This window comes from Solanum dulcamara, chromosome 4, assembly GCF_947179165.1.
Source record: "Solanum dulcamara chromosome 4, daSolDulc1.2, whole genome shotgun sequence".
In the NCBI taxonomy this organism is placed as follows: domain Eukaryota; kingdom Viridiplantae; phylum Streptophyta; class Magnoliopsida; order Solanales; family Solanaceae; genus Solanum; species Solanum dulcamara.
The window spans coordinates 334,314-348,207 of NC_077240.1; the positions used below are offsets into that span (position 1 = coordinate 334,314).

Below are 13,894 nucleotides of genomic sequence, written 5' to 3' on the forward strand. Positions count from 1 at the left end.
TTCTGTCATTATAAAGAAGACATTAACCTATTTATCATAATTTGAAAATACCTAGTAGTAATAACATGAAACGCACTATAAATAAGTTAACCTTAACCTACTAAATGATACAAAGAGAGAACTTCTAAGTAGCACTATTTTAGCAATAACCGTTATTTCGCTTAAATCTGTATTTAATAAGATATGAACGGTAAACACTATTCAAAAATGATGATAATAAACAAAAATGAAAGAATGAAAGATACAGTGTGTCCTTAAAGAAATCATTTCTCTCAAGTATATGAGGTTATTAAATATAACCTCCCAGGATAAAACGATTTGAACCATGGTATCTCAAATTTGGCTGAACTTCAAATTCATTCGACGACTGTTGATCACACTTGAGTTTTAAGAAAAGAAGAGTAGAAAACTTAGAAAATTTGTTGTTGAAAAATGAGAGAAAACCCTCTGTATATATAGCCAACAAATGGTAGTATGAACAAGTGTTTATTGTGCATTAACACAATCTTTCAGAAAAGTTATAATCCTTCAAAAATGTCATAACTCAACGAAAAAGTCATAACCTTTCCAAAAAATTACAATCCTTCAGAAAAGTGATAATCTTTCAAAGAAATCACAACTCTTCGAAAAAGTCACAATTCTTTGATGTGAAAATGTGTTATTCAAATTACAACTTTTCTTTTAATATCTTTTTTTAAAAAAACACTTCTTTTTTCATTCACACATTTTAAAATTCAATAATAACATGAAATAAATGAACCTTAACCTTAAGTAGCATTATTTTAGCAATAACATGAAAAGCAATAATGGACTCGACAGGGGCGGCTCAATACTATTTGTGGCCTAAAGCGAAATTTCAATGAGAGTCCTTAATTAATTTTTTTTTATAAAAAAAATTATATATTTTTTATTGAAAGTTTATTTTTCTAGCCTTTTGAGATGCAAAGTTGTGAATAATTGTTTTATAATCAATTTCTCCTAATAATTTTTTTTTAATTGATACTATACCTAATCCATTTAATCTCTCTTGAGACATTGTTGATCTTAAGTAAGATTTTATCAGTTTTAATTTTGAAAAACTTCTTTTAGCTGAGGCAACAGTAACAAGAATTGTTAACATTATTCTATAAGCAACGTAAGCATTCAGAAAAGAATGTAGTCTTTTTATTTGATTGAGGATATCGATTAGAGTATTATCATCTACTTGTACTATTTCCCTTAACACTTTTAATTCAGAAAATAAGTCTAAACCATCAATATCAGAGTGACTATTATATTTTTAAAAACATTCAAGATTAAGACAATGATTTTTTAAAATCTCATCATTTAGCGATCTCAAATTTTTACTATTAAATAAAAAATCAAAAATATTTTCAAAAGCCTTGAATTGTTCAAATCTATTTTGAAGTGAAGATATGGTTTGGTCTACTATATATAAAAAGTAATCAGTTCTAAAAGATTCTTCAAGAAACTTTGTGATTTCATTATCAACATTTTTATCAAATTGTTTCTTTCTATATATTACATGTTCACAACAAAATTCAGGTTCTATATTCATCTCAGATGTAATTTCTTTAGCGGAAGTCATAGCAGTTACAAATAATTCTTCTCTATTTAAAAAAGAAAGAAAGAAATCAAGCCTCTTTATTGATCTATGGCAACATTAATATGCATAACTTTTGATTGTAATACCCCAATAAAAATTCGAAGTTTTCAAGCTCATATGTTGCTAAACAATTAGCTTCACTTTTGATTTCTAGATCCTCACTAACTTCAACCAATTTCAATAAAGCATCTATGATTTGTAGAGTTTGAAATCTTATTGCTTTAACACTTTACTATGACTTTCCCAACGTGTTTGTGATAATGATTTAAGAGTTAGATTGAGCACATTATCTTTTAAAATTTCCATAGTTTAGTGAAAGGAGAAAATAGCGAATATATACGTTGTACAACTCCAAAAAATGAAATAGCTTTTGTAAAAGAATTTGTCATATCAAAAAGTATTCACACCGTTTCAAAAAGAATGACCTAATTTAACTTGATACGAAATTTAAGAAAATAAAAAAGACTTTTTCATCTTGTGGTCCTAAATTAAAATTATGTCAAATGTACCAAAATATCCTTTAATCTTGTGGCTTTAAACATGCTACGTGTAAAGTTGAAATTAAAATTTTATCAAAAAAGAAAAGGACTTTTTGAAACAGATTATTAAGGAAAAGAGTTCATTCTTTTTGAAATGGAGGGAGTACTAAATTTAGATTATGACAACCACATGGAGTATAAAATGCTCTTGGATTTATATCTAGAAGTCTTTTTTTTGCAATCCTTGATATTTTATTCCCTTCATATTGGATCCATTATCATATCATTGTCCTCTTAAATTACCAATATCAAGTCCAATATTTGTTATCTCATCTAAAATAATTTCAAAAAGACCTTTTCCACTTGTATCATCGACTTTTAAAAAATTTTAAAAAAGATTCGGTAATTTTATAGGAGTTGTTGAAATATCTACACTTAATAATACAAAAGACATTTGTTCTTGATTACTTGTATCTGGGGTGCAATAAAGTATGATTGAAAAATATTTTGTCTCTATAATTTTTTCAATAATTTTATTTTTAATTTCACTTGCCAACGAATTTATCAATTCATTTTATATATTATGTCCAAGATAATGGTTATGAATTTCATCATGTTTAATTCGTCGAACATGTTCTTCCATGACTGAATCAAATTCTCCAATCATTTCAATTTGACTTAAAAAGTTTTCATTATTTTCTTGATAGATCTTTTCATTTTTTTCCCTAAATGCCAAATTATTTTTATCAAGAGTTTTTATGAGAATAATAATTTTTGTCAATACATTTTTTCAGTGTTCTCTATCTTTATTATTAATTTGTTCTTGAACATCTTTGTCGATTGTTCTATTTTTGTGGAATCCCATTTCTAAATAGACCCATGCGTTCATATTAATAATATGCCCGTTTATTGTTTCATGAGCTTTAAGCTTAATACTAAGATTTCTCCAATCTCTACTATCTTTATTAGCTAGTTTATTGCTCCTAGCACTAGAAATTTATTTGAACAACTTGCAACAAAAATAAAATATCTGATCCAAATCTTTAGAATAAACTAACCATCTCCTTTAATGTATTTCTCCATTTGCCAATTTTTGAAAATAATGTGTATCAGAAAAATGTCTTAAGAGTTTGTCCTTCGAAAAATCTATGTCGGTAAAAATTATAATTGGTCCTTTTTCTACTAATAAATCTCTCAATATTGTATCAATATTAGTCCAATGACTAAGATCATATATATTTTTGGGAACAAAATTATTTAACTCATTTGAAAGTTCTTAATTTTCTTGAGAATCTACGTCCGATTTCTCACTAATTTCATCTTCTTTCTTCTTGAATTTTATTATCATCTAGCTCAACAAGGTTAGTAATTTGTTCATTTAGAGAACACTCTTCTATATTTCTAGATTCTTTAATATTTTCAGATTTTTTTTATTTCTTAAGAATTTATCAAGGGCTCCTTTTTGAGATTTTATTAGATTTGCATTTTTTTTTCTTTTGAGTTTCGAATGGTCGGATTCATAATTTCTTGCTGACATAATAAAAAAAAATTTATTATCTTTTTATTAGAAAATAATAAAATTCAAGCATACTATATCGTTGAGCAATTGAAATAATAAAGAAAGTTAAAAAAACCATTTCCAACTTTGTATTAAAGGTGTCTATTGAAAAGTAAAAAAATATTTAGCTATTAAATAAATTAGAAAGAGTGTATTAACAAAACAATAAGGAAAAGTACGAGTACAAAAAGAAGAGAATTTTTTTTCTAAAAAAGAGTCTCAAAGCTTCTTAGGTCAAGTGCCGAGGGAAATGGGGTAAATGGCTGATACTACTGGAAGAAAGCTCAAAGAGCTTTTCTCCTATAAATCTATATATAGGTTATGATTGCTAAAAAGCCCCCCTCCCCCTGCCCCACCTAATTTGAGGGTCTAAAGTTGTTGCTTCACCAACTTTACCTAATAGCCGACCTTGACAGTCGCTAAATATCCGTTCTCGAGATTTAAAAAAAGGGCAAGGATCCCCTAAATTGAGAGGCTTCATATTTTCTTTTAAAGTAATAGTCTTTCAAAAAAATATTATTGAGTAGTATCGTAGAAAAAAGTTAAATTTTCATATAAAAGTAAAAAAATATTAAATTTTTTAAAACATATTTAGAGTACTATGTTTCAAAAAAAATTAGATTGATTGACTATAATATTAATTGAAAAAGAATAATTAAACTAAATTGATTTAAAAATTATTACTAATAACTTTACATTTCATGAAATTGGAAAAATAATTTTTATAAAAAAAAATATTAATTTATGTTAAAAGTGGAAGAAATACATTTGATTTAGACTTTAGACTATGAGCCCATTTGGATGGACTTTAAGTTGGTCAAAATCAATTTAAAGCCCCTTTTTAGCTTTTGGACGTGTTTACCTAATGCTAACTTTAAGGCATAAAATTCTTAAAGTCAAAAATGAAAAATTAGGATTTCTAACTTTTTTTTTCTAAGCGCTTAAAGCCATTTTGTTTGACCATGAAAATTACTTTTATATCACTTATATTTTAATTAAATTTCCAAACTACCATTTTTATTCTTTTAATCCTAAAATTCAAACACTTATTTTTAACATAAGCACTTTTATTTAAACACTCAACTGCTTATTTATAAAAATAACTTTCAGCACTTCAAAATTCTAAAAATACTTCATACATAAAAATTACTTTTTTAGGTCCTTCTAACTTTTTTTAATCCATCCAAACGCCTCTCTAACTGAAGTGAATTTTTAACAAAGGAAATCACCAATAAAAGAGTTGAATTACGTGGAGGAGGAGAATCGAATATTGTTCCCGAAAGTGGAATTTTATGGTAAAATGTAGAAATTGGTTCCCCTCATAACAAATTGACAAAAGATTTTCTTCATCAGCCAAGCTGAGTTGAGGTTGAATGCAGAAAGAAAAATGGCGTAATACTAATAATATATATTTGGGTTGGATTTGATTTGATTCCCACTGTCAGAGGCCGCTTCGTTCTAAATAAATTTGGTTGGCTATGGAGGCTCGTTTTAGAGGATCCTTCATCTCCTCTACTTTGCTAATCTTCTTCTTCCTGGTAAATCTCTCTCTGAGTATCATCGCTCTTCTCTTTCTTCATTAGTCGTGTTAGTGTAGCCTGGATCTCGTAAATATGAAGAGGTTTACCTATATTGTTGTTGTCCTTGTTTGTTTTTTTTCAAAATTATATTATTGGAGCTTGGCTTTAGCTCTTTTTTTTTTTTTGTATATTCTCACATTTTTATTCAGGTTGCACCTTCCCGAGCAGAATTGTCAAATGTATCATCACTGTAAGATCACTCCTTCACTATACTTTTCGTAATTTTTGCTGCTGCAACTAATGAATGTTACCTGACTTCTCTTCCTCCTAATTTCAGTCGGGGAGAGCTGAAAGGTCTTTTCCCCTCATATGATTGTCCGCAATGCATTAATAGAGAGGTTGGTAATACATTCTATTTATTTCTATCTATCAGTCATCCTTCTACCATTTGAAATTCCTATATATTGAACACCTCAAATCCATGAAAATACCCCAATAAAACTCCAGAATATTGATACACCATCTGCTCTTATAGCACAAAAACTGAGTTCGTATATTTAGTTCATCCTCTGAAATCTGGTAATTGTTTAGGCAACTTTTTCGGTTGCCCTTCAACAGACAGTTCAAGCTATGCTGATCCTGGAGATCTGCATCCCCTATCTAGTTTCCGGTATATTGAAAACTTGGTTGTGTTACAACCAGTATTTTATTAGCTGTGCAATAATTAGTACCTTCTCAGGGAAAGAATTCAATCATCACGATCTGGTGATTGTTCACTTTTCTGATGATATAATTGGATGTTCTTTTATTTCTTAAACGGAAACTAGGAAAGTTTTTTTTTTTTTTGTTAAATTGCTCTGAATTGGATTTGTCTTTTTCTTTCTCTTTTGACATAGCTTAAATTTCCTAAGATTGTATTTGTAGAAAGGTTGATATAATGCTAGGAAAAGGGGGACCAGAAAATTGAGCACTTGGCTCTCAGTATGATTACTTGAATGTTGAATATGAGTGTTTATTTAGTTGATTTGAAAGCCATTACATATGTCTCTTAAGATTTTTGCCTCTATGAAAATCTGTCTTCTGTTTTTGCATACCATTTGCCTTTATATGGCATTAACTCTGAAATTTCTTCGCAGGAACAAGGTCGAATCAGTGCTGCTCGTCCTGATGAGAAAGTAATCAACTGGTTTTTGATTTAGAAAAACAGTATAATAGTGACTAGAAAATCCTGTTCTCCTTTAGATTTATTTACTTTTACTCTAAATATACCATATCATGATGATCTTCTACTCTTAATGCAGAATATTGACATCCTTGTAACATATACTGATGCTAATGGTGCTGTTAGAACTAGGAGCATAAACTCCAAGGACTTGTCAACTTCATGGGTATGGAGGTATCCTAGTGATGAGGATGGTGATCATAAGAAGAGTTCCAAGGTGTGTGTTTACCCACCAGTTCTCAAAATTCCACAATTCCTCTGCTTGGTGATATTAAATGGACACAACACTTTGAAATGATGAGCATATCGTAGTTTTGAATTTGTTGATGTAGACTGCAACTTTTGTTTACTGCTTGTTCACAGGAAGTGAAAGAGAAGTCTCAGAAACCGGATAAGCCTGAGGGCACTATTGAGCACTCTAATGGAAACGAAAATCAGTATGGAGTTATCGTGGAGCATAAATCAGTATATGAGCTGCATCCAATCAAACTCAGGCGCCAGGTAGCAAATCTTATATCTCTACATTTGTCATGCATGTTTTTTTCAGTCATTTGGATTCATAGAGACTTCCTGGTTCTTCAGAGGCTAAGAAACGAAAGAAGAGAACGGCGGACTGCAGAGCTGATCCAGCAAGATAAGGAAATTGAAAACCAAATTCAAGACGCTGCTATTGAGCGAGCTAAAGAGCTTGACACAACTAGCAAGGGTAAATACAATATATGGAGGAAAGAATATGAAAACCCTAATTCTGACTCTACCCTTAAACTTATGCGTGACCAAATCATCATGGCAAGAGCTTATGCTACCATTGCAAAAGCTAAGAATGAAGATTCTCTATATGATTCTTTGATAAATCATTCTAGAGAAAGCCAGCTTGCAATTGGAGAAGCCACTTCTGATTCTGAACTTCAACCAAGGTTGGTGCTTTCCAGTTTTCGTTATTGAAGTTTAGATGTTAAGGTTTTGTCTCTAATATTGGGTTCATCTGCAGTGCACTTGATCGAGCTAAGGATATGGGCCATGTTTTAGCTGCTGCGAAGGATCAACTATACGATTGCATGACACTAGCAAGGAAACTAAGAGTCATGCTTCAGTCGGCCGAAACTGGTCTAAATCTGCTGAAGAAAAGGAGTGCATTCTTGATACAGCTGGCTGCTAAAACAGTTCCCAGACCTTTGCATTGTCTTCCTTTGCTTCTCACGACAGACTTCTTTATACGTCGATATGAAGAGAAAGAATTTCCGAACAAGGAAAAGCTTGAAGATCCTTCTCTGTTTCATTATGCAATATTTTCTGATAATGTACTTGCCACATCTGTTGTTGTGAACTCTACTATATTGCATGCAAAGGAGCCTGAAAAGCACATTTTCCATATAGTGACAGATAAATTGAACTTCCCAGCTATGAAAATGTGGTTCCTTGTCAATCCTCCTGCTGCTGCAACAATTCACGTTGAGAATGTCGATGAATTTACATGGCTTAATTCCTCTTACTGCCCTGTACTACGTCAGCTTGAATCTGCTAGAATGATAGAGTATTATTTCAAGGCACATCAGTCGAATTCCCTTACATCTGGCACCGACAATCTTAAATATAGGAACCCAAAGTATTTGTCAATGCTGAATCATCTTAGGTTTTACCTTCCTGAAGTGTATCCAAAGCTAGAGAAAATCTTATTTCTGGATGATGATATTGTTGTTCAAAAGGATCTGACACCTCTTTGGTCTGTCAACCTACAAGGGATGGTCAATGGTGCCGTGGAGACATGCAAAGAAAGCTTTCATAGATTTGATAAATATCTTAACTTCTCTAACCCGAAGATATCTGAAAACTTTGATCCAAATGCCTGTGGATGGGCTTTTGGCATGAATGTCTTTGATTTGAAGGAGTGGAGGAGGCGCAACATTACAGGAATATATCATCATTGGCAAGAAATGGTAAGTTAATATTACATATTGTTTAGTTGGTGCTTCTAGTCACAATTAGCTGAGTTCTTTTATATTATCATCATGAATGTCTTACAATTTCTTATTCATCTGTTTTCCATGTCAATGAACTCAGCACAATTTTACGAGGAAATGATCTCCTATGGCCAATTACAATTTCAATAGAAGAAAAATGACCCTACAAAGATATTATGCGTTTTATTTACCGATGCCTTGTGTTATAAAAGGTCCATATAGCTAAAAAAAACATTTGTGATGGGCCATCAAACCCATCTCCCCCAATTTCATATAGGTTTTCACGAGTTTAAGAGCTCCTGCTACGGGGGTGGCTATAAGGTTAGAAAGGCGTCACGTTGATGTCTGTTTTAGTTTTAATTAATCAAGCTAATATGATTTTACTTGAAAATTAAGACATTAGTGCACTAAACTAGATACTATATAGATAAAGATGCTGCTGCTGCTTTGGATGGTAAAATGAGGTGAAAAAGCTGCAGATAAAAAATCTGAACTATGGAATTACTGTTGAAAATCATTGTGCTTAGGGGTCGTTTGGTACATGGGATAAGGATAATAAACCTGGGATAAAATTTGGTATTAACTTTATCCCATGTTTGGTTTGAGGTATTAGCTGATCCCAGGATCATTATCCCATCATTTGTACTAAAATGGTGGGATTAATATCCCATATAGAAGGTGGGATAAAATAAACTCATGGGATATCCTTGCTTATCCATCCCACGTACCCAACGATCCATGATCATGAAAAACAAAGAATTAAATGGAAGTATTTTTAGAAGACTGATGGGACTGAAACCTTGAGTTATTGCTGTAAGTACCATCATTTGCTTGAGTGTAGATAGATGTCATGGGAAACTGAAATGCCAAAATTCGACAGGAAATATACTTCCCACCTCCTGGTATTGGTGTCTCAGGCATGATTTTTAAGGTACTAGTTGAAGTTTAACTACATTTGAGTAAATGGGTTCAGAAGTGGAGATAGAATTTGACTTTTTTCAAGTTTCTGTATTGTTTAGTCTTCAGAATGATGGTGGGTCCCAGATAAGAGAATAATGGGAAATAAGAAGGTGGATAACAATATAGAATGGAAGACAAGAAGGCTGTATGACATCAATGATGTCTCCTGGACAGTACAATGACTTGTTTAGGTTTTGAGTAGAGGTGATGAAATGGTACATTAATGATAAGAGCTAAACCAATTTGTCGTCCAGACCATGTAACTTATCTATTTATGACCTATTACCTAAATTTTGCGACCTCTATTTCTAGTTTTGGAAAAAAATTGTATTGTATAGCTGTATTAGGTTGCAGCCCTTGTTATTCTCAGTGCCTCCTCACTCCATAAAAGGAAAAGAAGCATACCCTATGCATGATTGCTCATTTTCCATTGAGCTTTATTGCAATCTTCTAGAAAAATGAATGATTGCCAACTTAACAGGCTTTTTGCAAACTCTTTCTACGATCTACCCTGTCTGGAATGTATCTATCTATTCCCTTGACCTCTTGATTTGAGAAGTGAGGAAATTCAGTTGATTTTCTTCCAAAAATTGCGTCTGAACATGGAAAGGGCAAGCCTTAAAAAGACAGTCTTCCATAGCAAGCTTGCTCTTGCAAAGAGTAGTAATGCATTTGATGTTCAGGAGTAATTCTGTTAAGAGGAGAAAAGTCATCTGTTTTTTTTTTTGTTGTTGAAATTCTTCATCCTTGTTTGGTCTTTCATATGAGTATGTTTTCCATTGCAGAATGAGGATAGAACACTTTGGAAACTTGGCACCTTACCTCCAGGGTTAATAACTTTCTATAACTTGACTTATCCTTTGGATCGGAGCTGGCATGTCTTGGGTCTTGGTTATGATCCTGCCCTGAACAAAACAGAAATACAAAATGGGGCAGTTGTTCACTACAATGGAAATTACAAACCATGGTTGGATCTTGCAATTGCCAAATACAAAGCTTATTGGTCTAGATATGTAATGTTCAATAATTCATATCTTCAACTTTGTAACATCAGTGAGTAGTAGATTCATGTTTTTGCAAGGTAGTTTTGCTTATAATCAATTTCTGTCACCCCTTGCGCAATCGGAAAAAGGGAAAAAATCTTACTATAGTCAATCTTGAAGTTTCTTGTATCAAGAAATTTTGGGAGAGCATGGGCAAGCAACAGAGTACCCTAATGATGTTGTATGGGTGCAGATCAGCTAAAAAATTAGTGGCTATAACTTGAGAAGGATGATGCATATGGTTGTTTGTCCATTTTAGACTGTTTTGGCTGTTAATATTAACCATCAGAACTAACTTGTAGATCCTTTGTGTTTACCCTATCTTTTAACACCGTATATTCCTGTATGGAAAGCTAAACAGACCCTCAAAGTTTGGATTAAAATTATGATTGAATCATTCTTTCTAATAACAGCTGTGGTCCTTTGCCAAACTTCTTTTAGTGTAGTGAGTTGTGATCATAATAAATAGTGCATTTTTGGGAGGAGCCTCGAATCAACCAATCTCTGTCTAACTAAACTAAATGCGTGTCCCTTGGAACTCTAGTAGTAGGTTAAGAGAATTACTATGTCATGGCAAATCTCAAGACGTTCTTCTCCACTACCGTGAATTGAACAAGACCGGGGTTGAGTTGACGGACCATTCCGTTTTCCCCATCCTTCTCAAAGCATGTTTAAATCTCTCCTCTACACATGGCGGCAACTCTATCCATGCCTCTCTGGTTAAGCATGGATTCTTAGCTTTCACTTCCGTCGGTAATTCTATGATGGACTTCTATGCTAAATCTGGGGATTTGGGTTCTGCACTTGTTGTTTTTAACTGCATGGGCAACAAAGATTCAGTTTCCTGGAATGTAATCATTCATGGGCACTTATTAGAGCGAGCTGCTGCTGCTGCTGCTGCTCCCCGAGGATTATGGTTCTTCACTCAGGCTTGGGCTGCAGGTTTTGAACCCAACATCTCCACTTTTGTGCTTGTCATTCAGGCTTGTCGCAATCTTACAGCTTTTCACGCTGGCCGGACGATCCATGCTTCTACCCTTCGTGCTGGGTATTCAAGTATTACTTCCGTCCAAAACTCGCTCCTCAGTTTCTATGCTGAATTCGGAATGCACCTTGCGCACAACCTTTTTGATGAAATGACTGACAGAGACGTTATTTCTTGGAGTGTCATGGTTGCTGGCTATGCCCAAAGTGAGGAGGAAACGGTGCTTGCGCTGGAGTTGTTTCAACGGATGATTGATTTTGGGATAACACCAGATGGAAAATCGGTGGTAAGTATACTCAAAGCCTGCAGCAAATTGAAGGCCATTAGAATGGGAAAGTCAATTCACGGATTTGTTATCTCTAGAGGTCTGGGTTATGATTTGTTCGTACACAACTCTCTGATCGACTTGTATTCTAAATGCAATGACATTGATTCTTCATTGAGAGTTTTCCGGGGAATTCCTGAGAAGAATGTTGTGTCCTGGAACTCTTTGTTGTCTGGACTTGTGCAGAATGAGATGCATTCTGAGGCCCTTACGTCATTTGATTTGATGCAGAAGGCTGGAGTTGAATCTGATGAGGTGACTCTGGTCAATCTGCTGCAGTTATGTAAGTCCTTCCTTGAACCTTACCAGTGCAAGCTGATACATTCCAGAATACTCCGACGTGGTTTTGAGTTGAATGAGTTGGTTACAAACTCTTTGATCGATGCATATGCAAGTTGCAATCTCATAACTTATGCATGGAGTCAATTTAGTAATATGAGAACACGAGATGCAGTAACTTGGAGCACCATGATTGCCGGCTTCACCCACTGTGGCATGCCTGACGAAGCAATTGCTGTTTTCCGAGAGATGAGCCACATCTCTGAATGGCCCAATGCCATCACCATGTTAAATCTTCTTGAAGCTTGCGCTCTTTCTGCAGATATGAAAAGATCAAGGTGGGCTCATGGCATTGCTATTCGAAGAGGGTTGGCATCTGATGTGGTAGTGGGAACTGCGATCTTAGATATGTACTCAAAATGTGGTTCTATTGGATCTTCAAGAAAAGTGTTTGACCGGATTCCACAAAAGAATGTCGTGACCTGGAGTGCCATTATCGCAGCATATGGTTTGATTGGCCTCCCAAATGAAGCTCTAGCCCTACTTGCTGAGATGAAAATTTGTGGCCTGAGGCCAAACCAAGTTACTGCACTGTCTCTTTTATCAGCTTGTAGTCATGGGGGATTGGTAGAAGAAGGGCTCTCTCTTTTTGAGGAGTTGATTTGGGATCATGAAGTTGAACCTGGCTTAGAACATTACTCTTGCCTAGTAGATTTGTTAGCTCGGGCTGGAAAGGTTGATAGTGCAATGAATTTGATAGGAAAGCTACATGTTGGACTAAAGCCTGGTGCAAGTGCATGGGGGGCACTCTTGAGTGCTTGTAGGAACTATGAAAACTATGAGTTTGGTGCCATTGCCTTCCCTCAAGTAGTTGAACTTGAGCCGTCAAGCTCAGCTGGCTATCTGCTTGCATCAAACATGTATGCATCAGGTCATTCATGGGTTGATGCCACTAAAATGAGAATGCTGGCTAAGGAAGGAGGTGTGAAGGTTATAGCTGGCTATAGCTTAGTGTATGTAAATGGTAAGGCATGCAGGTTTCTTGCGGGAGATAACCACCATTCTTTGTCTGATGAATTGCAGTTTGCTATTCAGCAACTGCACTCGAGCATGAAAATGGGCATAACCTGCGGATAGGGGATTCTTTTTGTTTTTAAGTAAATGCGACACCTTTCCACAGCTAAAGAACAATCTTTCGAACTCTGGATTGTTGGGGCAGAAGCTTGTGAATTCTACTCCAAACAAAGGCGGTAATTAAGAATGACGGGTAAAGAATCCTCCATTCGTATTGAGCCCCTGATTATATGCATCTGCTGCCTACTGTAACTTTTGTGGGGGGTTAGGGAGTAGCCATGAGAAGGGAACCATTTGCAATCTAATGATAGGGTAAAAGGTGCCTTAGTAGTGGGTTGTTATCCTGCTGTCCACTTAATGTTTGTGACCTAGATGAGTGAGGTGATTCTAATACACAGTCTCTGACAGAAATGCAAGGTAAGGCCGCATACAATATACCCTTGTGGTCGGGCCCTTCCTCCGGACCCTGCGCATAGCGGAAGCTTTAGTGCACCGGGCTGTCCTTTTTTATAGTTCCATAAATGTTTGGTGCGAGTTATGCCAAGACAATAGCAGTATAGTTGCAGCTAGCAGCTAGGATCGAGACGGTGTTGCAATATTTATCTAGTCACGTTACCTCATATCACTGACATGTCTGGGTTGGTTCGGTTTCGTTGTTCTAACGTAATAATCTTATCAAAATTTGACTAAAATTGATCCAGCAAACAAGGGACGTCTCATTAAGCAAGAACCCAAGCTAAGAGCGGGGCAGTTCAATTAAGGTATAGAGAAAGCTTCAAGCAGCTACCATTGATCAACCTTATTCAGGCACATCAATTAAAGATCCATCACGTAAAAAAAGAAAAAGAAAAAAAGGAGTTTAAAGTCGGGATGTCCTAAGAA

General features: G+C 34.6%; 2 protein-coding genes across 2 annotated transcripts; both read left to right on the top strand.

Annotated features, from left to right (window-relative positions):
• The first annotated feature begins 4,865 nt into the window (after positions 1-4,865).
• Positions 4,866-10,650, top strand: LOC129885252 (probable galacturonosyltransferase 3). Its single transcript, XM_055959462.1, has 9 exons — positions 4,866-5,181; positions 5,373-5,413; positions 5,501-5,561; positions 6,300-6,338; positions 6,465-6,602; positions 6,749-6,886; positions 6,968-7,302; positions 7,377-8,322; positions 10,092-10,650. Exons 1-9 carry the CDS (start codon positions 5,122-5,124, stop codon positions 10,365-10,367), a joined length of 2,034 nt encoding a protein of 677 aa, XP_055815437.1. The 5' UTR covers positions 4,866-5,121; the 3' UTR covers positions 10,368-10,650.
• An 86-nt stretch (positions 10,651-10,736) lies between these two features.
• Positions 10,737-13,639, top strand: LOC129885251 (pentatricopeptide repeat-containing protein At2g17210). The gene has a single exon (XM_055959461.1). It carries the CDS (start codon positions 10,871-10,873, stop codon positions 13,073-13,075), a length of 2,205 nt encoding a protein of 734 aa, XP_055815436.1. The 5' UTR covers positions 10,737-10,870; the 3' UTR covers positions 13,076-13,639.
• Positions 13,640-13,894: the final 255 nt, after the last annotated feature.

Coding starts and splice junctions, on each gene's coding strand:
- LOC129885252 (XM_055959462.1), top strand. CDS start 5,122: ATGGAGGCTCGTTTTAGAGGATCCTTCATCTCCTCTACTTTGCTAATC. Junction 6,603..6,748: donor ATCATAAGAAGAGTTCCAAG/GTGTGTGTTTAC, acceptor GCTTGTTCACAG/GAAGTGAAAGAGAAGTCTCA. Junction 8,323..10,091: donor ATCATCATTGGCAAGAAATG/GTAAGTTAATAT, acceptor TTTCCATTGCAG/AATGAGGATAGAACACTTTG.
- LOC129885251 (XM_055959461.1), top strand. CDS start 10,871: ATGCGTGTCCCTTGGAACTCTAGTAGTAGGTTAAGAGAATTACTATGT.